General features: G+C 42.1%; 1 protein-coding gene across 2 annotated transcripts in view; it reads left to right on the forward strand.

The window, feature by feature from the left end:
- The window catches only part of RBM19 (RNA binding motif protein 19), a 130,895-nt gene that overhangs the window by 73,888 nt on the left and 32,474 nt on the right, over window positions 1-24,533 (forward strand). For both annotated transcript variants that reach the window (XM_077461270.1, XM_077461269.1), the window contains exons 20-23: window positions 3,616-3,671; window positions 12,072-12,188; window positions 18,455-18,560; window positions 21,515-21,635. In XM_077461270.1, coding sequence (XP_077317396.1) covers window positions 3,616-3,671; window positions 12,072-12,188; window positions 18,455-18,560; window positions 21,515-21,635 — 400 coding nt within the window. The remainder of the gene's footprint in view (window positions 1-3,615; window positions 3,672-12,071; window positions 12,189-18,454; window positions 18,561-21,514; window positions 21,636-24,533) is intronic.

A 24,533-nucleotide genomic window follows, 5' to 3' on the forward strand; every position in this document is an offset into this window, starting at 1 on the left:
AATTGCAAGTGGGGGCCGTATAAAACCAGACTGCGGGCCAGACTTTGGTCATGCCTGCCTTTAGAGAGTGAGAGGCAATCCCTGCAAAGTGAGGGAATACCCCTTTTGTCATTAGGGTCACCAGAACGCATGTCCAGATTGGAAGATTTCCACTTTGTCCCTGTTTTGGTAACAACTCAAAATATGGGACTTCATGGCATGATGGATAAGTATCTTCCTATATTTCTCAGCATTGAGGAACCCATTGATTCTGACCAACTCCATTTGCAGAAATGCAGCCCCAAACTTGCAAGGAACCTCCACCATGCTTCACTGTTGCCTGCAGACACTCATTATTGTACCACTCTCCTGCCCTTTGGCAAATAAACTGCCTCCTTCTAAAGCCAAATATTTCAGATTTTGAGTCATCAGTCCAGTGTACCTGCTGCCATTTTTCTGCACCCCAGTTCCTATGTTTTTATGCATAGTTATGTCGCTTAGCCTTGTTTCCACGTCAGAATATGCCTTTTGGGCCACAGTTTTCTCAATGAAGACTACTTTTGGCCAGACTTCTATGGATAGTAGGGTTGAATGTATTTTTATTATTTTCAAGATAAAAAACAGGAAAGGAAACAAAGTAACAGCAATGCAATGTATCACAGTTGTAGTCAGTCTTCAAGCGGGAAATGCGATACTCATAAGAACCAAGGCCTGAGGTGTGCCTTGGCCTAGCTGGTCAGTATGCCTGAAAAGAGGGCATACCCTGAATTTAAGAATAAGAACAAAAATACTATGAGAATGTATGAAACTGGGGAACGGGTGGGTGGGAACACAGAAATCCTAACAACACTGGCCCTGACAGAGGAGGAGGTTTAAATAGCCCTCTCAGGCTCCTCCTACAAATACAGCCTTTCAACTTATCATCAAGTAGGCAAATTGGTAATAAAAAAAAAAAAAAGGGGGGGGGGGTACAGGAGGGAAAACAGGAGCAGGGTGGAGCAGGGTGAGAAGGGGGGTGAGGGAGCCGAGGCGCACCCTCCATAGTGCAAAGTACATAAAAGGGCAAGCATGAACAACTTTAAAGACAAGGAACATTTTGAAAGGAATACTCGTATCCCCGCACGGTGTCATCACTCTTCGGACTCTGCCCAGGTATAGGTTCTATTTGTTACCTTGTCATATGGCGGAGGGTATCAGGAATACATAAGAAAGGGGGTAAGGGGGGAAAGAGGGGAAGCACAGCACATACTTTTACAGAAGAGGCTACTTATAATATCCCAGTTTGTTGGCAGAATATCCACCACATGTGGTAGAGTGGGGGTGCAGATTCAAATAAGTCCATCCCCTAAGTATAACTTATGGTCACCCCAGCAACACCAACCTCCAGTCATAGGTGTAGCCAGGTCTGCTCTTTAGATCCTAAGGTTATTGAGGAAGAGATCAGATTTAGAGTGGTAACGCCAGAGGGACCACAATAGGGTAAACTTGTCATATGTGTCCTCCGCCTTCAACTCCTCCATGAGCATCATGTCAATAAGAATATCCACCCAACCAGAAATAGGGGGGGTGGAACCTTTCTTCCAGTGTAGAGAGATAACATGGCGAGCAGCAGAGAAGAAGAAACTTAAGACTCCCCCTCTGTGCTTGAATCGTTCCTGGAAGCATGGACAGGAGGGCAGGCAGAGGCGAAGGAGACAACGAAGTCTGATCTACATCATTATATATCCCAAAAATCTTATCCCAGAATGGACGAACCTTAACACAGTCCCACCATATATAAATGTTTCTATGGATAGTAGATAGGTGTACTTGGGTCCCACTGGTTCCCACTAGGGAGACCCCAAAATTTCGACAGATGAAAAAAAAAAAAACGGCAGAAGATGGTGTTTTTGGCACATTGCTGAAAGGAAAATATTGCCGATAGATCCGAAAATTGCGGGGGTGTCATCCTGGCTTGCCGCAGTTCCCCCTCCCACAGAGTGGCCATCTCAGTGTGTTACGAAGCTGAATTGCACGGGCCGCAGTAACAGACGGCACACTGATCCAATGGTGGGACATTGAATCAGCGTGACGTGATCAAAGGAGGCGGAAAGTCAAATACAGCTCCGTGACACACGGAGATCGCCACTCTGATCCGGGTACTGTTAGGCTGCGTCTGACGGGCACTGGCAGGCTGTGTCTGATGGACACTGGTGAGGCTGCATTGATCTCTTGTATTATGTCTGCAGTCTCTGACCATCTCCTGTACTATGTCTGCAGTCTCTGATCATCTCCTGTATCAGATGGTTTGCACTAAAAGGTGCCAATAATGGGCAACAATAAATTCATATTAATTTAAATTGGTGATATTAATTAAAAAGTCGAAAATAATGCAATTGTATATTTTCGGTATCTGTTTTGGGTTTCGCTTTTTGACCTAGTGCATCCTTCATTTTTGGTTTCCGCACCAAAATTTTCCATTCTGTGCACCCCTACTTTCCACTAGTTCTGTGCTGATGGGCACTGTTAGACTTCTTCTGAAGTCGAAGGGAAATAAGCATGATGTGTCTTTCATCTGCTACATTGTTTCCTTGGTCAACCACTGCATCTACAGTCCTCCGCATTGTCCATTTCTTTGCACTTCTTCAAAAGAGCTTAAACAGCACATCTTGAAACCCCAGGATGCTTTGAAATCTTAGCTTGGAAGAGACCTTGCCAATACAGCATAACTACCTTGTGTCTTGTTGCTGTGCTCAGTCTTGCCTTGGTGTATAACTTTTGACATGAAACTGTCTCCACAACCTCAGCTTAGTAGCTGCTGACTTTAAATAAGCACACTTACCTGTCCAGTGTGCCCGTGAGGTCAGCCTCCCGAGGCCAATCCATCCATCGGATCAGGTCCCAGCGCTGCCATTTGAACAAAGGGAAGTGGGCAGTAGAGACTTGCGGCTTCACTGTTCGTTTCCTACTGCGCATGCGCGAGTGGCGCGCCTCTTTGTGAATGGCCGGCTGTGTTCTGGGGCACACACAGTTCCCATAACACAGCGCGTCCCATTCCCCAGAAGACAACGCGAGGAGGAGAAAAATGAAGATCACCGCGGAGTAGGAAGTGGCAAATAAGGACGTTCTGCCTAGCAACAGCCATTTCTGGTAAGTAAAAAAAAAAGATTTTATTTGTGTTTTAAACATACATATGAAGTTGATGTTCATTAGCACCTGCTTGGTATAATTGGTTACTCATACACCTGACTCTAGTCCTACAAAATCCCTGACTTTGTGCAAAATGTACAAAGTGTGCAAGTATAAGAAATGATGCTGGGTTGAAGTCAAAGGGTAGTCGCACAAAATATTGATTTGACTTGATTTTTCTTCTGTCCATTCACTTTGCATTTTGCATTTTGTAAATTGATAAAAATAAACACATTCTATAATTTTGAAAAAAATCATACTTTACAGCATCTCTTCACACCTGCTTAAAACTTTTACACAGTATTAAATGTTTTCAATTACTTTGAAAAACACTATATTTGAATTGAAAAATTCATCGGACAGTTTGGTGCAGTATATGTAGATAAAAAATCAATATTGGAATTGTTAGAACACAATGGAAATCTCTTTGGTGAACCTTTTAAGAATGTGCATTTTTTTTTTCAACAGCATTGTACAGTAGATGGCCATCAGTTGGAGGTCAAACTGTCGGAAAGAGCAACCCGGTAAGTCTGCATGCAGTATACTGTATAGTAAGTAAAGTAAGCTTCACAGGCTGTGCATGTTGTGTGAAAGTAATGTACTCCAGCTTTGCAAGTGCTTTTCTGAGGGGTTCTGAAGATTAATGCAACACAGTCTTAAGATTATATCAGCCTGCATGTGTTTGTTGTAGTTTACATAAAGCAACAGTCGTGAATGACCACCAGGAGATTCATAAGGCTAACCTTCCTTTAAAGTGGTTGTAAACCCTTACAAACCACTTTGACCTACAGGTAAGCCTTGATTAAGGCTTACCTGTAGGTCCAAGAAATATCTCCTAAACCTATACGGTTTAGGAGATATTTACCTGAAGACAGCCACCGCTGTCTACAGCGCATACGCCATAGACAGCGGCGCGCAGGCGCACTGGGCAAGCCGCAAATCACGGCGATATGCCGCGAGTGTCGGCTCCCGTGCACATGCGTGGGAGTGACGTCATCGCTGCTCCAGCGAATCACAGCGCTGGAGCAGCGATACCCACTGAGACCCACCAAGAAGATGGACGCTCGGCACTACAGGGGACAGCGGTGACTTCGCTGGCTCCTCTGTCAGGTAAGTGACACATAATGGCCTGCATGCTCGGATAAAGATCTGGTGTGGATTTTGTGGGGGGACCTCACGCCTTTTTTTTATTTTTTATTTTTTTTATTTTTTTGGAGGTCCATACTGAACCATGAAAGACATGGTATGGATTGTGGGGAACTGCACAGCTTGTTTACATTCTACTAGAAGTCACTGGTTGTTAAGGAAGTGCAGGCACTGTAGATCTGAGGGGAAGATACAAAATGAGGGGAAACTTCTGATTTTTAACATCCAATAATGTACAAGCAAAAATGCTGTTTTTTATTTTCCTTGCATGCCTCCCCTCAGATCTACAGGGACTGCACTTCCAAGTGCACTTGTAGTGCACAGTGGATTTGCCTTTAATAAATAAACCCCCCTTTTTCTTTCTTGTGAATTAACTTTTAGACAGGTTTATGCAGTATTTACTAAACGTTCCTTATTTTTATAGTAAATAGGTTATGAACCTGTAGTGAATTTACATTTTTCATATCGCATGAGATATTTGGGTTAAATGTGTCGCATGGATCCACCAGTACAGCTAATAGTAGCTCATTATTTCCATAGTAAACTTTGCTTTCCCACATTTCATTTAATCCATAAAATATGGACTACCGTCCAATGTGAAACTTTATATGAGGGATATACTCAGTATATGCCCATATGTAAATATTTGCAACTACCTGAGGTAGCGAAACTTGAAAATTTTGACTCATGAAAAAGAGTCGGTATTGTGTTACTTCATCAACTCTTTAAAAATGAGATTCCACAACCCTTTGATAAATTGGCAGAGAAATATCAACTGTCTAATAATAAATATTTTTTTCAATATCTACATGCTCTGCTGAGTCGGGCCACGACTTTTTTATTAAAATATACTCACTCTATCTTCAATTTTAGTGATGGCAGTAACTATAAGACACTCCAAACAGGGACTTATTGGGGATATATATTCCTTCCTGCAAAGTACAGCTGGAACTAATATACAAGATGGTAGTCTAGGACAATGGTGTAGAGACTCTTAGTGAGGAGGAGTGGGAGCAAGCTTTGCAAAATTTATTTAGAGTATTCTTATCCTTCTGACAACGTCTGACCCTGTTATTTATTATGCATAGATCTCACTATACTCCCTTAGAGTTAGGCCCCTTTCACACAGACGATCTGTTCAGGTCCGCCTGTCAGTTTTTCAGGAGGACCTGAACGGATGCTTCATAGAGGTCTATGGAGCATCGGATGTCAGCGGTGACGTCCACTGACATCTGACCCGCTCCGATCCGAAAAAGTGTGACGGAGGAAAAAGCTATTTTTCCATCCGTCATTGAATCGGGTGGCGATGGACACTGCGGTCCGTCGTCACCTGATCTCCCATAGGGGAGAGCGGTGCTGTAACAGGTCCGTCCCTGCGCAGTGTGCAGACATAGACCTGTCATCTTCCTGCTCAGCGGAGATCGCTCTGGCAATCCCCGCTTAGCAAGCGGATATCCACGGGGCGGATCAGCAGTGATCCGCCCCGTGTGAAAGGACCCTTACATTCTTGGAGTAAAGCAACTACGTCAAATTGCCCAAGATGTACTAATGACACAAGCACACTTATACATATGTTGTGGTGATGTCCCAAATTGCATTGTTACTGGGAGTGTCTATTTGACACTTTACTCACTTAGACCCCTTTCACACCAGGGCGTTTTGCAGGAGCTATAGTGTTAGAAATAGCGCCTGCAATCCGCCCTAAAGAAGCTGCACCATTGTGTGTAGTGTGAAAGCCCCGAGGGCTTTCACACTACAGCGGTGTGCTGGTAGGACATCAGAAAAAAGTCCTGCCAGCAGCTTCTTTGGAGCGGTGAAGGAGCGGTGTGTTTACCGCTCCTCCACCGCTGCTCCCCATTGAAATCAATGGGGCAGCGCTGTAATGCCGCCGGTAAAACGTCGCTATTGCGGCGTATTGCCGGAGGCTTTAACCCTTTCGCGGCCGCTAGCGGGGGTAAAAGCGCCCCGCTAGCGGCCGAAATGCGCCACAAATCCGGCGGTATCAGCGGTGTGGTGTGAAAGGGGTCTTAAGGACCACGCCTATTTTTCAGGCGACAAACTTTTACCCTTAAAAATCTCCTTAGGCAACTTTTAAAAGTTACCACTTTTGAGTTAGAGGACTCACTTCAATTGCACTTCAATCGTTATTTTTTTGCGGTACGGCACTGCGTCGCATTAACTGACAATTGCGTGGTTGTGCAACGTTGTACCCAAACAAAATTAACGTCCTTTTTTCCCCCCACAAATAGAGCTTTCTTTTGGTGGTATTTGATCACTTTTGCGGTTTTTATTTTTTGTGCCATAAACAAAAAAATAGCGCCAATTTTGAAAAAAAACTAAATTTTTTACTTTTTGCTATAATATCCAAAAAAAAACAAAAACTAAAATGTCTTCATCAGTTTAGGCCAATATGTGTTCTTCTAAATATTTTTTGGTAAAAAAAAAATAATTAGCGTACATTGATTAGTTTGCGCAAAAGTTATAGTGTCTACAAAATAGGGGATAGATTTATGGCATTTTTATTATTATTTTTTTTTTTTTTACTAGTAATGGCGTCAATCTAAGATTTTTACCAGGACTGCGACATTGCGGCGGCAAGACACTTTTGACACATTATTGGGGCCATTGACAATTATACAGCGATCTGTGCTATAAAAATGCACTGATTACTGTGTAAATGTCATTGGCAGGAAAGTGGTTAAATGTGTTCCCTGGGAGGTGTTTCTAACTGGGGGTGGATGGGACTGACTGGAGGAGGAAAGAGATCTCTGTTCCTGATCACTAGGAACAGCAGATCTGTCTCTCCTCCCCTGTCAGAAAGGGGATCTGTCTGTTTCCCTTGCAGATCCCCATTCTGGCTCTGTGGAGCGATAGCGGGTGGCCGGCGGACAGGTCCTTTTTATACTCCTATATACATGTATAGAGCCCTGACAGGTCCTTTTTATACTCCTATATACATGTATAGAGCCCTGACAGGTCCTTTTTATACTTCTATAAACGTGTAGAGCTATGGCAGGTCATCTTTATATTCCTTTACATTTATAGAACCATGATAGGTCCTCTTTATACTCCTATACATGTAAACGGCATGTGCAGCATTTCTTTCTTGGTCCCAATTTATATATTTATATTAGTTAAGGTATAGTAATCAGACATAATATATTGGTCAGATCTGTATTGTCACTGACTCTATGTAGGAAAAAAGTGATTCATAAGTTTGATGTGATAAGAGGTTTTAAGCAAATCTGGAAGATGCAAAAAAGTGTGTGTGTGTATAAAAAAAATTGTTTGTCTGATGGGGTTGGTTGGTGGGAATGCTCAGTGTGTTTTTGAGTTTTGTTGTAAATTGAAAATAAAATCAAAATTACTTGATTAAAAAAACAAGTCTCACATGACACAAAAATCTCATGAAATACCCTTTTGTGAATTGACCCTATTTTGTTTACATACTTTTTGTCCTACTCCTAAGCAGCCAAATGTGTCACACTTTGGATGTAGTTTGGGCTGTTAAAAATCTGAAGTCTATGGCTTCATTTCCATAGTCTTATTCCCTGTTTATTCTGTCTGAAGGGCCTTGTAAGGGTCAGGCAGAGTCTGAATCCACTTTTGCTAGGTGGATTCATGAGCTTATTCCTCAAGCCCATGGGATCAAAGGTAAGGTTCCTCCCTTCCTGGTTAAGACCCGTTCCACAAGGAGTATAAGTGCTTCCTAAGCCATTCATTCTCAAACTTCTGTGGTACAAATTTGAATGGCTGCTACCTGGTTGTCTTTTCACAAATTTACAAAATTCTACCAAGTTGATGTCTTTGCCTCTGCTGATGCCAGTTTTGGACCACAGGCGTTGCATTCAACTTTGTAAGGGGGGTCCCCCTGTTCAGTTTTTGGATTAGGCGTGTTGGTCTTGTTGCTGTGTTGCCCTCCTTTCAGGTTGATTACTTTGGCTCGTTTCTGTCTAGTAATGACTATTTATGACTCTTTGTTCTGTGATTTTAGCTGAGCTAAGAGGGGTTATGTCTGGGCGCGGACTGCCTTTTTTTTTGTGTGACCAATGTCCATTCACCTAAAAGTGGAACAATAACAATGACTTTTAACTCCTCTGTGTTCTGAGATATATTCCAAGAAAGGATTTTACAGGTAAACCAATAATCCTAATATCCTGCTGCTGTCCCTGTTCTTGGTGTATTGTGTGTATCTCCAGTTTCATGACACCGCCAACCTCCAGTGAATCATCACTTACATCTGCCATAAGCCATCATCAGCACCATCTTCCTGGGTTTGTAAGTACTAGTGGCCTTTCCTTACTTCAGGAATAGTTGCCTACTGCTGTGTGGAGCAACATGTCTTTGCATAGACGCACAGAGGGCAGTCTTGCTGCCACGGGTGACTTTAGCCTATAATGTATAATTTGGTTCTGAGGGCATTTATTTGGTATCACCCAATGTGACTAATGCCTACAGTCTAGAATCTGAGACCACTTTTGTTGTAAGGTCATTATCATTAGAGAATCCTGCAGCTCTGATGAGTGGAGCTTTAGCTTTTTCCATGCCCTCTTCGGGCTTTCTATGTGTTTGAACCAAATTACTGCAGCAGTCTGCCTTGAAGCATGCCCCAGTGCCATCTCCAGGAGTGGCTGTCTCTGACCCTCCTGAATGCTCATTCTCTACTTTCTCCATTATCTTCCCAGACTGTTTATGCTCTGCAGTCTATTGTCATGGGACAAGTTGCTGAAGGCTCTGAGCAGACCAAATTATCTGACCTTGAAAATCCAGTAGTTGCTGGGTTCCTAAGGATCCGGTAGTTCCTCCCAACTTGTAGTCTTCTGGTCTTCAACTCCTGGATCTTATCTATCCAGAACTGAGCTCATAATGTTTCCTCCCCCATGTGCCCCTACCCCTAACGTCTCTGTTGAGATTGATGGCACAACTATCAGTTCACCCCACATGCCAGGATCCTGGATTCTTAACTCTTAACTCTTCTTTGGCCCCACTCCAGTCTATACCCAAATCTTGCTGCCTAAACCATTACAACATCTCCAAAATGTGTCCCTTCTTAACCAGGGAGTGATTTGTGGTGCCATTGGTTATCTTTTATCTCCACTACTACAACTCATTCCTCACTGGCTTAACTTTACATAGGCTATCCCCCTTTCAGTCTTTCATGAATGCCATTGCCAAATTTGTCCACCCTAACAATTGTTCAGTGTCTTCTACCCCTCTCCATGGATCCCTCTGGTTCAGTGTCTGCCACCCCTCTCCATCGATCCCTCCACTGGCTTCCACTCACCCAACAAATAGAATTCAAAATATTAACAACTTACAAAGTCATCCACATTACTACCCCCAGCTATATTACTAACCTTGTCTCAAAATACCAACCAAATCATTCTCCTCATTCTTCCTAAGACCTTCTGCTCTCTAGCTTCCTTGTTACCTCCTACCATGCTCACTTCAGGACTTCTCCAGAGCCTCTCCTATCCTTTGGAACTCCCTACCTCAATCAGTTGTATCAATAGACTCCTTTTGTATCATTTGACCCTCCCTTTTAGGTTGTATGCTCTACCGAGTAGTGCCCTCATATTCCTCTTTTGTTGAACTATACTGTCTGTCCTCCTGTAGTAAAGCGATGCGCAAACTTTTGACAGTATATAACTCTTATATAATAATAAGTATCAGATCTCAAGTCCTATGTCCTGGAATTTTAAAAATCTGTGCTTCTATCTATGTCACTGGATTATCCCCTTGGCTGGTCACCTGATCTGGATGTAGCTGGATGACACCATACTGCTAGTTTTCCAGAAAGCAGGAACAGGAGATCTTACTGTTACAATAGAGAGTTCCAATTTGACCTGTTCACTGTGCTCATCTCAAGTGCAGTCAGCTGAATGTCATGCTCCCTCAACTAGCATCTGGACATGATATAGAGTGGTCCACGCAATAGAGTACATTCCAGGACCTACAGTGGAGGATGTCGGATGTGGGCCCCATGTTCAGCTGCATGGTGCGCAGACTTGTCTCCAGGTGCAGGAATCTATTCACCATAGCAAGGAATTCTCTGGTCTGTTTGAAGGATCTGGAAGCTAGGCCTTTGCTCCTCCAATGCTTCTTCTCATTTGCTTCACACAACTAAGTGGGAGGATGTTCTGGCAATCTCCCTTGCTATGGATTGACCAAAGCAGCTGTTCTATGCTGGCCTAGTAAGGCTTCTGACCTTTTTTTGATGGACTCTGACACTGTTGGATCTGGGGAGTCAAGAGCATCTCTGAACTTGTGGCTCTTACCATCTTCAGGATAGGCAGAATTTTACAGCAAGATTTACCATAGGGCTTCACCTAAAGGTTTTTGGGGTTTTTTGTTTTTTTTACTGTAGATGGGTGGGTTTTGATCTTAGTCATCAGCTCTCGTCCTTGCTATGTTTTGGTGAAGAGATTAACCTCCTTTCCATTGCCTACTCCTTTATGAGGAATTTCATTGTATCTTCCTCAGTTTTTACCATTGTGACTCTGGGTTTTTTGTGTTCTCAAGAACCAATGTTACACTCCGTTGAGATAATTCTACCTCTATTCATCCTCAAGGGTTCTATCACGGAAGAAGGCTTCTTCCCGTGGTAGGAATTGCTTCTGTGAGGTGAATGTCTGCCCCGACAGCCATTTCATGCATAGTGCCCTATTAGAGTTCTTAGGCTTTTTTTTATTGGAATAGGGGATTTGAGACCTATGACCTTCTTACACAGGGCAGTTCTGATCTTCCTTCCCCCAGTACATTGGGTTTTTTTTTTTTTTTGGTCCCTCAGGCCAGCCCTAGCTCTCTGACAGGGGGTCCCTTTTGTGTTGACCACGGTATGGGCTGTAAAATCATCCAAGTTGATTCTTGTAGGCTGTTCAGTTTTCTTATATCTTTTTGGATGGACCAGGTAGATCAGTGTGTGTCAAAGCCATATCAAAAGCTTCCTGACTGATTATCTGTATTCTTGTTTTCTTTTGGCATTAGGCATTGGTTCCCCATTGTAGGTTGCCACTTGTGTTTTATTTTTTTATTTTATTTATTTTTTTATTCTAACGTGCTTTACTACCGTACTACTATCTGGTTTCATCTTCAGAAATATTTCCACCCCTCAGTTGGACTGTTTTTGCACGTCCCACTTCTTTTGTCTCCTAATGGATGTTCTTGGTACTGCTAGCTACAAACTGGGGCATGCTGGTTGTAGAAGCTGACCTACCATTTTGCCAGTGTCCATTTTCTAGATAGTAGTATAACCCGAAGATATAACACTTCCTGTTTCTCCCAATAGACTCCAAGGAAAGGATTTTATGGGGAGTACAATAACCATATTTTGTTTTCCTGACTAAAAAATGATTTTTAGTTTATTCTCCTGTACGTTTTCTCACAGAAGTCTATTACAAGTGTAGATGTGGCCTATTTAACAACATGTAAGAACTTTAACTCTCATCCGTATTATGCTGGAATTAGTGCTGCAGGTCACAGTTGGTGAAGTCCACTATTTCTATAGAACAACTCAGTCTGAGAGAGACCAGTTATATTTTTATCCTTGGACACTAAAGATTACAATTAAACACATTCAGCTGATTTTTTGTCCATTGTTTCTTAACTGAATAATATTTAATAAATAGGGGAGTATTTACACCCAAATAGATTTTGCATCTTTGAATAGACCCTAAATAGATAATAAATCAGTAACGTTAACTCTTAAAGCATAGTGTAGAAGTAGTTAATAGCATAGAGGAAACATGTAATATAAAATATATATTTTCTAACTGCAGGGAAAAAGCGCCTACTGATCACAAGAAACAGAAAAGCAAAAAACAGAAGACCTCGAAGATTCTGGTTCGAAATGTCCCTTTCCAGGCTACTGTTAAGGAAATCCGAGAGCTGTTCAGGTCAGTAAATCTTTTATGCTGTGTTGCTATAATAAAAAATGTTCACCAGGGGGAGCTGTGGTATTGTGCTTATGGAATATGCTTTGGAATTTTGCTTTGAGAAAGTATATGTGGGGAGAGTCCTACATTAGTATGCTGTATGTTATGTTACAACATCTTGTCATCTTATTACCACCTGATTGTGAATATCTGTGTATTGTGATGTGCAGTGTATGTAGTGTTGTGCCCAATGGAACTGAGTGACCTTGTGTCTTTTTTCATGTCACTGTTTGGCAACACTGCAGTGTTCACGCTTGACTATCTTTGTTGTTCTCTACGTCCTTGGTATGCACTGAAGACACATTGTGTGGACTAAACACTATTTTTAAAGATCTCGGGGGGGATAGCATCTTTTGAGGTGTTCAGGGGGCTCTGAAAGGAGTTGGCTCCAAGATTTAACGTCTGGGGCAGTAAAAGCTTTTTTTGTAAGAAAAACATTCCTGCAAGGATTTAATGCATCCCACATTCGTTCTGTTATTTTTCTGTAACAGGATTATTGCCTGTAGCATGAAGTATAGGTAGAGGAGGGAGTGAGACCTGGGGAGAGCAGGGCAAAGAAAAATGTTTCATATATTCTTCTGAAAACTGCTTTGTTATGGACAATCGTGGTAGTTAAAGGGCCAGCAAACCTAAAAACTTGAGTTGTGTTTTATATAATGAACCTGTTAATTGTATCTTATTATAGACAAAAATATTTAAGAGAGAGCTGTTATCCTAGGTTTCTATGTCATCTGGCCCAGTCATGGCACATTTTTTTAAGTACCTGTGCTAAATCTGTGCTAAGCTGCTGAGCTTTTGTGTGTAAATTGCTGTACAGCTTACTGTGCTGTTTTAGGGCATCTGGGAGTGCTAGCAATGCATGTTAGGTGCCCCATTTTGACACCCATACCTAGAGGGCCTAATGTCATGTACAAACTAATGCCCAAGGGAGTGCTTGGCATTTTAAGAATATTTAACACGTCTTGGGTGTAGATTTGCTTAAAGCAGAGTATTTCTTTATTTTTTGCCATACCTGGTATAGCATCAAGCACTAAGTAAATACTTACTGTGCTCATGAGGGTGCTGGATGTGAGTCTGCACTGTGTCATCTTTAAAAGCCCTAAAAGATTTTGTAGGGAACATCTTCTTTTTTTATTTTTAAGTGGACCTTGCACTCCATGCATCTCTATCCATCTAGAGAGATCCCAGGAAATGTAAAATAGCTCAAATCTTGTGAAGAGGCACCAGAGCACTAGCCTAGTTTAGCAAGATTTGAAGTACTCGGCATGCGTTTTATCGGAAGGAAGGTGGTCCACCTTGCCCAGGCACCTCGGTCGACCAGTATATTAACTCATTTTTTTTTTATCCCCATACTTTGTTTTTTTGCAGTATTTTGAGATGGGGTTCACACTAAAAATGGGAGCCTGCATGTTTAAAGAGAAGTATGGGATTTTTTTAATAATAATACTTACCTAGAGAACTTGCCTTTACTGAGAACCAAGTCACCGAACACTGCCAATGGCTCGGTTCTCTCACCTCCCCAAGCGGAGAGCTGCTGCCTGTCACTGGAGCTCACTGGAGCGCTGAGCTGTGGAGGGGCGGGTAGCGGCTGTCTCCACACCCAAATCATGGTGCGATTTTGCTGCGGTTGCCGCCTGATGAATCGCGGTAAAATCACGCAAACAAAATCACAGGGATGCATGTCGTCAAAAAGAAGTTCTTTTGGGTGACAGGCACCCCCCGTGATTTTGTTTGCGTGATTTTACCACAATTCATCAGGTGTCAGTCGTGGCAAAATTTGGGAGCCATCGAAAGTAACGGGGATTGCAAGCGTGTTTTGCAGCAATTCAGAATCGCAGCAATGCCACTGTGATCCGGAACACTATGGGAATGAAACAAGGCATGTTACAGCTTTTTCTCAAAGCAGACAGAACAGTTATCCCATAACACTGGAGAGTGACCACAACTCCATCTATCACAGAGTGGGCTTAACAATTTAAACCTAATTTATAAAATATAATAATCTCTGGGGAGAAAGATATGCAAAACCGGACACCAGGATCTCCTGGATACAGTTCAAATCCTCAAAATGCATAATCTTCCTACTTGATGACCAATGCTTGGAATGGAGCATTATTCATCCCTTTCCTATCCCTAGCCTCCTGTTTTCTTTTATTTCATTATTTTTTTTGCCTCCTCTGCTGGCATGTATACAATTTATCTCTAAGATAGCTATTTATTCCTAGTATACACCCAACATGGATTCTCACCTCATACATTTATTTCTTTTAATCGTCTGCTCCATCTAGTGGCCATAAAGCTCTGTATTCCTCATTGAGCCAGTTCAGGAAAATAGCACATTATGGCAAATGGATGGAGCTGATGATTGCAGGAAATGTATTAGGCAAGATGCAATTAGACTTGTGACTGCTCAGTAAATGTTTGGAAGAATACAAAGGATCTTAAAACTATACAAAATACTCAGACATGCAGTTTATATTTACTAGTAATTATTGTAACTTCAAGAAGAATTCCATTTTATGTTTCCATGCTAATCAACTTTTATGGAAACCATTTGCACAATTTCTTCAAGTTGAATATAAGCTGCCAGAATTTATTGTTCTGTTAATTTTGAGGCCCCATTGACATCTGTGTGTTTTTCGTCAGCAGCACAAGGTAGACTGTTCATTTGAATGGGCTGTGCTACACCAGACAAAGGTGTCAAAAAGCTTCTTGCACCTTTTTCAGGTGCAGAGCTTGGGGCGTTTTTTTTTTTTTGTACCCCATGTGACAAAACCCATGCCTGCTAGCCACATTTGGGTTGCCATGTTTCGGCATGTTTTCTCACATTCCCAGAACATTTAGGCGACAGAACATTCCGTTTTTCTTGATCTTGTCTAAGGCCTCTTTCACACAGGGCAGATCACTAATGATCTGCCCCGTGAAGATCCGCTTGCTCAGCGGGGATCGCTCCATTGTCCCCGCTGAGCCGGCTGCAGACAGGGCGGTCTCCGCACACTGTGCGGGGACCGCCCTGTCAGCTCTCCGCTCTCCTCTATGGGGATCGGACGAGCACGGACCGTCTGTCCGTGTTCGTCCGATCCGCTCTGCAGACGGATAGAAAAATAGGATTTTCCTCCGTCTGCAGAATCGGACTGTTGTGGAGGCGGACGAAATCGGGTGTCTGCGGATGCTCATCCGCAGACACCCGCTATCCCATAGGGATGAATGTATGTCCGTATTTCATCCACAAACGGATGGATGAAATACGGGCATATCGTCCGCATGTGTGAAAGGGGCCTAAGACATCTTTGTTTTCTTTATTTATAAACTTTAGAAAATGAAAGAAAGTCTGATTATACAAAACAAGAACCTTTATGGCAGGATCACAGTGAACCCTAGGTGGTTTTACCAATATTTGCAGCTGCGTCATGCTTTGCATGCTCAGTTTTCCTCTTCTCCAGTTTGTTTTTCCTTGGACAGGGTGGTACAAGCGACTTTCACTAAGGGCCTCATCTCCATTACTTAATTAGCCCTTTTGGAAAACTTCTTGCAATATATCCCCCCTTTCTTTTAGGGCGAAGTGGGAACAGGATATTGGGCCAGTTGGAAACCATGCTTGGCAGCCGATTCTTTGGACCCTCCCCCTTGTTTCACTTCCAACTTCGCACTGGCTAACCCAGTTTTTTATTTTCATAGGGTGTACAGGACCCCAGAATTTTTGTGTGCTATTGGTTTAAGACCTGACCCAGACTGTCCCAGCTGTGGTAATTCAGGGTCTCTAAAACACCTATTCTGGCATTGCCCCAAGCTCCAGAGGTATTGGGTGAAGGTTGTGGGCACACTAAACAGGCTTATAGATGTGAGTCTTTTAGTGGAGCCGCTTACTGGGTTACGTTGACCTTTCTGTGCTTAAGCCACCAATGCAGATCACTGTTTTGCGTGCACTGTTTGTGGCCTGTAGGCAAATTGCCCTTAAGTGGACTTCCCTACACACACTGACCCTTTCCGACTGGACATCTTAATAAAGTGTATTTTTTATGAGAGACATAACTTTTTTTTTATCAAACTCATTTAAGAGGTTTGATGCAATTTGATCATTTGAGTTCGGGATTGAGTTAGTTTTCAACCCTTTTTTAAGTATTGCTGCCTTGTTTATCTTTAACCACTTGCTTACTGGGCACTTAAACCCCCCTCAGTCCCAGACCAATTTTCAGCTTTCAGCGCTGATGCACTTTGAGTGACAATTACACGGTCATACAACACTGTACCCAAATGAAATTTTTATCATTTTTTTCCCACAAATAGAGCTTTCTTTTGGTGGTATTTAGTTACAGCTCGGAGTTTTATTTTTTGCTAAACAAACAAAAAAAGATGCAAAAAAAAAAAAAAAAAATCATGTTTTAATAGTTTGTTATAAAATTTTGCAAACGGGTCATTTTTCTCCTTCATTGAAGTGCGCTGATTAGGCGGCACTGATAGGCTGCATTGGTGGGCACTGATGGGCTGCATTGGTGGGCACTGATGGGCTGCATTGGTGGGCACTGATGGGCTGCATTGGTGGGCACTGATGGGCTGCATTGGTGGGCACTGATGGGCTGCATTGGTGGGCACTGATGGGCTGCATTGGTGGGCACTGATGGGCTGCATTGGTGGGCACTGATGGGCTGCATTGGTGGGCACTGATGGGCTGCACTGGTGGGCACTGATAGGCATAGTTAAGGCGGCACTAATAGGCACAGATAAGGCGGCACTGATGGGCAAAGATGGGCACAGATAAGATAGCACGGATGGGTGGCACGGATAAGTGGCACGGATGGGTGGCACGGATGGGCACTGATAGGTACCACAGATAGATGGGACTGATGGGCACTGATAGGTGGCACTGATAGGTGGCTCTGATAGGTGGCACTGATGGGCGGCACTGCTGGGCACTGATGGGCGGCACTGGGGTGCAGCACCTTTGAGGCAGATTTTGGGTGGCACTGTGGGTGGCACTGCTGGGTGGCACTGTGGGCACTGCTGGGTGGCACTGACAGGGGGGCACTTACTTTATTTCAGGATGGCACTGCGGGTGGCAGGTGGGCACTGGCAGGGGGCAGGTGTCCGCTTAAATTGCTGGCCGTGATCGGGACTGATGTCCCGAACACGGCCGCCGGCGATCAGCTTTTTTTTTTTCTCCTCGCGCTGTCAGCGCGAGGAGGAATACTAGCCGATTACCGGCTCCGTTTTATCACATGATCAGCTGTCATTGGCTGACAGCTGATCACGTGATAAGGGGTCGGGATCGACCCCTTACACGGATCGGTGATCAGGCGAGTCTCACGGACTCGCCGATCACAGAGCGCGCCGCGCGCGCCCCTCAGGGGGCGCGCAGGCCGCTCGTATCCGGGACGACGTCAATAGACGTCGTCCCGGAAATGTGGGTCCGCGCTGTTGCCGTCATTTTGCAATAGCGCGGATCCCAAGTGGTTAAAAGCAAGGCTCATATCTGGCTTTCATTATGCCATTAATACCCCTTTCACACTAGGATGGTTTTCAGGTGATTTAGCGCAGAAAATAGCCTCTGCTAGGCACCTGAAAACTGCATCCCATTTATTCCAGTGTGACTTTTCACACTTGGGCGGTGCGCTTGCGGAACGTTCCGAAAAGTCTTGCAAGCAGCATTTTTGGGGTGGGTTGGGAGCTCTGCGTGTAGTGCTCCCAAAATGCCCTGTCCTTTGGAATGAATGGGCAGCGCTTTTAAAGCGACTGAAAAGCGTTTTGAAAGCGTAGAAAAACTGGAGTTTTAAACCCTTTTAATTTAAACGAGCGGCGCTTTAGCACTAACGGCCGGGGCTTTCAGTGTGAAAGCAGCCTTATTCTTTTTATTGCATTGGCAATAAGTATGTGGTTGCAGTTTTTTAGTGCTTTTTTTTTTTTTTTTTTTTGCAGTGTATTGTCTACCGTGTGTCTTAAATGTTTTCAAATAAAAAACTTGTGGGCAATGTATAATTTAAATGAAAACTGCAGGTTTCAAAATTTTGAAAATGACTGTTGAATTTTTATTAACATCTTAAAGCTTATATGAATTTTTAGCATTGTGTTTACTCATTGTTCCAAGTTGGAATTAGGTTACAAAACATAATTAACCTTAAAAAAAAGGTAACTAAGGGGAGAAAGCTAGAAAAAACATTGTACTTTAAATGGTATTAGACAGCTAGAATATAGATTTAGATCCTCACATCTATTGCCATCCCTCAATGTAGCACTTTCGGTGAACTGAAGACGGTACGTCTACCAAAGAAGATGGCTGGCACAGGAGCACATCGAGGTTTTGGCTTTGTGGACTTTGTAACTAAGCAAGATGCTAAGGTAAGAAAATACAGGTCAAGAGAAGGCAGGGCTCAAACACTGATTTACATGGCTGTAGATACCAATATGCTAAAATCCTCTTCCTGCATATAGCTCTCCCTTTCATTAAATAATGATAAGAATAATGAGGCTCTTGGCAAACTAACAGTACTCGTACGTTAACAGTACGTTACCATTTGCCCATATGTGCTTTTCACACACAGATCTCACCCCACCTTTTGCTCCTACCTTTTTTTAGAGCAGTGCCTCAGCTAGTCTTTTCTGCAGCTCTTTTTTCCTTTTATCTTCTATGCCTCACTTTTTTTCTTCCCTCCAGACATGGGGATCCTGTTTTCAAATTCCCACCTCCCCCCCTAAATAGCTGTTTTCACACTGCCTGTTTCTCAATTAACAAGTGATGCATCTGTGTAAATAAACAGGCAGAGGGGGGTGATGTTTAGATGCTGTTTATGTTGAGCAAGACCTTCCAATTACATCCTCATTTGTACTCTTGCATTCTCAGTTCTGGTAATATTTGGCTCACACTGTGTCTCGACCTGGTCTCTGTCTTCAAATCTGTTATCTCGCAGCCTCTGCTACCTCTGACACAAGATACAAGGAAAGGCAACCTGTGACCCATGAAAGAGAATGGTTTCCTTTAAATCTGTAGACACGAGTGTGCATAATGGTTTACGTCCTTGACCTATTTGACGTTTGTTATGTTCAGCCTTGTTTGTGGGGTTCGTAAGAAAGTAAATGTTTTTTTAACATAGCAAATTGGGAAACTCACGCAGGCACAGGGAGAGCATGCAAACTCCAGGCCGTTAATGCTGTAGCTGAGATTCGACCCGACTACCCTAGTGCTGCTAGACGGAAGTGCTAACCACTTATAACACACACACACACACACACACACACACACACACACACACACACCCCGTGTCCAATTTTTTACGTGTGTGTTTTTTTTTTTTTTTAAACCCTGATCCTTCCTTCAAAAATGCAATGAAATGTGTATAACACAGTACCAAATTGGCGCATCTAGTCAATATACATTAATAAGTGACAAAATAGCATACATAACCTTTCCAAATAATTTTTTAATTAAGAAATAGTATAATAATCCAATAAGTGATCATGTGAACCATTGCTGAAGTGAAGCAACGCCACAATCGCCTGAGGAGGACATAAACACAAAACACGTAGAGGTGGAGCTATGTGCTAACGTCACAACGCCTCCTCCACATCTGGAATCGGCAGCCGCCTTTTAAGGACTTTTTGTATTTTATAAAACGATTGCTCCTGGAGATACATTTTATATAATTTTCATTCATTTGACTCATTTTTTTTATTTTTGCTTTTGTAATCTATATTGAGCTGCATTAAGTTTTTAATAATAAAAATGCTATAAACACAATGTAATACTATATAAAAAATACTATTTACTGAGTAAATAGGGTTGTCAGTGTGGCGGACACTTGGGGTGTTGCACATCCCTCCAGTGGTGGAAACCACTCATTAATCCTTGAACACTCCTATTATCATTGTTGACCTATGTAGTGGAAGCTCCTATTCAGTGAGTGCATAGTGGTGGTGTCTTGGAGGCCACTCTGGGTGCTACATATCTCTTCAGTGGTGGAATTTAAAGGGGTTGTAAACCCTCAAGGTTTTTCACCTTAATGCATTCTATGCATTAAGGTGAAAATCCTTCTGTAGGGCAGCAGCCCCCTAGATCTCTCCTTTTTACTTACCTAAACCCAATTGTTCCAGCGACAGGGACGAGCATAGCAGCTCCAGATTGATAGCATTGGCTCCCGCTGTTGTCAATCAAATCCAGTGACATGGGAGTCGGGGGTGGGGGGGCAGGGCCTTTTCTGCTGTCTGTGTCAATGGGCACAGCAGCAGGACTTGGGAGCGCACCCACACGAGTGTCTCCGTGGAATGCTTCTCTTCGTGGGGGCACTCAAGAAGAGGAGGAGCCAGGAGCGCCGCTAAGGGACCTCAGAAGAGATGAGTCTGGGCTGCTCTTGGCAAAACCCTTGCACAGAGGAGGCAAGTATGACATGTTTGTTATTTTAAAAAAAATAAAAAGGAACCTTTACAGCCCCTTTAAAGAACAAGACACCATTATTTTTACACAAAAAACGTTATTGTTTTTTTTATACTGGGAATATCATGTAAAGGATTTTTCTTTTTTTACTTCAGCGGTAGTTCACATGATCACTTATGGATTCTTATTCTTGTTAATTGAAAATTATTTGGACATTTTTGCTATTTTGTCACTTATTAGCATATACTGATTAGATGCACTAATTTGGTTCTGTGTTATACACATTTTAGCGCGGCATTTTTTGATACACTTTGAGGTTTATATATTGACCTTTAATGCCAGCTGCCACTGTTCTTCTCTAGCGCTGACTTTTGTTCTTTTGAATTTTACATATTGATTATATTGCTGCACAATTGCTTTCAGGCTAAGCACCACTTGGCATTTATGCAGTGATCCCAGATGCCTTCAACCAACATTCCCTGTATTGTATCTTTAGTATAGGATGTCTTCACAGAATGGAGCCTTCATGTAAGGGCCATGCTTAATTTTTAAACCAAGAAAATGTGGACACTAGTGAATGTTTGTGCATTATTCGGGAAATGTTAATTTGCATTGATGTCTCTCTATTCTTCTTATTATATCGAGACCCTTTATTATAAAAAGTTTGGCCTTCATAAACCAACAGGATTATGCTAATTCCAGGCTCTAGGTAGCAATCATTAATTTTGAACTGAGTTTAGGGAAGTCATGTGGACTTTTATAATTTATTAAACATTGTACTGCATTATAATTTAATGTTTTCTGTTCCCATATTCTATACTTCCTAGCAAAGGCCTACACCTAAAGGCTCCTCGATTTTCACTTTTGTGTAATTGCCAAGTCATTGATCTTTATTTTAATACCCAGTTCCTCTCCCCCAACACAGAGGGCTTTTAATGCGCTTTGTCATAGTACACATTTGTATGGGCGAAGGCTGGTTCTGGAGTGGGCGGACACCGAGGAGAGTTTGGAGGATCTAAGGAGAAAGACAGCGGAACAGTATCATGGTAAGAAGCAAATCTGTAACATACCTGGTAATGTTGTGATGCAAGTTAAGTTTATGCTCTCTGAAACTGAGCAGACCCAACTAGAATATGCCTTATTTGTAATGTAAATATACAGTATCTTCTTATGACACTCTGTAATGAAATATTAGTATTCAGTTGTTGGATCTTTATAATGTGATGTCCTGAATTGCACCCATGTTGACTGACGAGGAGGGGAATACTCTTACAGTGCTCTGGATTTGTGGAATTATTTTTCCTAATTTAACAAGCATTAAGGTGCTAAATGCAGACATGCGTCCAGCAGCACCTGTGCTTAATTTGAGATAGTTAAACTTTCTCTTTGATGGGAGGGCTTGTTGGTAAAAGCAGTACAAGTGACTGTGATTCCAGCATCAAACCTGTACAGACGCTTTAGTCCACATCTATTGAAACGTGTCAGAGCGTAACCTGAAGCAAGCCTTTCATGGAGTGCTCATCTGTATCTTAATTAAGCCTTTATGAACCGACTGCCAGGGATTGCATAGTCCTTGTCTGGAATTCATGATAAGTAGTCCTATGTATGAAGCCAGTGCAACAGTTATTTTTTTTCCCTTAAGGTATTAAAAAAGAAAACTTTTATTATATAGCAGCTTACCAATTCTTAAACAAGCATTATCTTTAAAGGGGTCTATCAATCTATAATATGCTGAACTGGTTACAAAAGCTTTTTAATTCTTATTTGCAATGAAGATGATGTTGTTCCCGCTAGGTCACGTTTCCAGAGCCAATGCATTCGTTAGGTGGTAACCTCAAGGCCCACCTGGAAGAATAACAGACCTATATATCAATTCTTCTCACTGGCAAAGAACAAAAGACTTAGACCTGGTTCACACTGATGTTACTTTGAAATCTCGCTACTTCAGTTGAAGTAGCTTGATTTCAAAGTAGCCAGGTCAGTGCAATTTCAGGTGCTACTTGACATCTGTGTGGCTTCATGCACAGATGTCTATTGAAGTCGCACCTGAAATCGGCAAAAGTAGTGCAGGAACTACTTTTGCAAATCGTTGCAGAGCCGCAAAATTGTTGTCACACCAATTGGAACAGTGCCATTGCCTTCAGTAGGCTGCGACTTGTCATGCGATTTAATCTCTCAAATCACATGACAAATCGTTCCAATGTGAACCTCAGATACATAGGTGCTACACTGGCAACTATTACCTGTGCAGCCCCAACACATGGCAATATGCTTTGTTTCCTCTGTTGTCAGTTCATACTACAGCTATGTTTAAACTGTTTTGTAACTATACTGTCGCCCTTTATTTTGCAATGAGAGCCTGTGTAATGGTTACATTTTAATAAAGTTCTCTGGGGAAAAAAGTAATGAATTCAGTTCACTAGGTTCATAAAGTGGCAGAAAGCTTGTAAGGAAACATTGGGGTTGGGGTCTCTCTCTCCCTCTCCCTCCCCTAGTGATCCAAAGAGAAACACTTTTTCTTTCTCTCGCTTCTCTTCATCTTTTCTCTGTATGTCTTTATTCCTGTCTCCGGCATGCTTTTATTTTAATTTTTTTATGATAAGTTGCAATGCATTTTTATCTTATACCAAGACTGGGATCCCTCCAAGATGGCCAATGTACCTAAAAATTACTTCTGGAATCTAACTTTTGTGCCTTTCCCATTATTGTTAATGAAATCATAGCTCATCTTTGGCTCATAAAATTTTGTTGGCTGCTAAACTGGACAGACTGGCTTCTGAATACTAAGTTAAATCACCCATACCATGATTTTAAAATTGCATATGTAGTCTATTGCCTATAATTTGTTTTAACATGCAAATTTTGATCACCAAACTGTACATCTGTTTTTTTGTGTTTTTTTTTTTTTTTTTTTTTTTTTTTTTGTTGACTATATGGTGCTTTCCATAAGTATTTGATTTACACAACATGCTTAAAAGAGAAGTATGTGTGTTTTGTTTTTTTTTCCCCATCATACTTACCTAGATGCATCTGTCCCCGGCGCCTCAGCACTGAGAACCGAATGATCAAGCATAGAGGTCGACCGATATTTGCCGTTTTTTAAATAATCGGCATCGGCCGATTCTGCTGATAAAAAGCCGATTCTACAGCGGGACTCTGAAATGACTTCTGTAAGAAGTCAGTGTGAGTTGCTGAGTTGTCATAGCAACACTTTCCTCCTCTCTGGGCAGACTGCCAAGAAAAGAACTAAATGATACAATGTTTACACTGAATGAATGAAGTCATCTCTGTGTAGAAGTTCTCAGTTTAACCATTTAAATACTTTTCTTACACTTGTTGCTTACAAGTAAAAATCCTGTATTTTCTGCCAGAAAATCACTTAGACCCCCAAAAATTATATATATTTTTTTTTAGCAGAGATCCTAGGGAATAAAATAGCGGTTGTTGCAATATTTTATGTCACACGGCATTTGCACAGAGGTCTTTCAAATGCATTTTTTTGGAAAAAAATACACCATTTAAAAAATAAAAATAAAATAAAAACAGTAAAGTTAGTCCTTTTTTTTTTTTTTTTGTCCAAAAGTTTTGACTACCCGTTTTTATTTAATATATAGGTTTTTTTTTTTTTTTTTTATCTAGATCATACATACAAGTAAACTGATTGGAGGTTTGTTTTGTTTAATAAATGTTTAAGTGTAAGAAATTTTCTGTATCACTAATGAAGGCTGCTTTCACACTGGAGCGGGCAGACGTTGATGGTAAAACGCAAGTTTTAGCGGCGCTTTACCATCATTTTAGCGGTGCTATTTGGCTGCTAGTGGGGCACATATAACCCAGCTAGCGGCCAAGGAAGAGGTTAAATGCGCCCATGAAGCACCGCTGCCAAATCGCATTGCATGCCCTTCGGCAGTGGTGCCCATTCATATCAATGAGCAGGAGTGGTG

Source organism: Lithobates pipiens, unplaced genomic scaffold (assembly GCF_037356315.1).
Source record: "Lithobates pipiens isolate NorthernLeopardFrog02 unplaced genomic scaffold, aLitPip1_a1.2 Scaffold_3, whole genome shotgun sequence".
Taxonomy (NCBI): domain Eukaryota; kingdom Metazoa; phylum Chordata; class Amphibia; order Anura; family Ranidae; genus Lithobates; species Lithobates pipiens.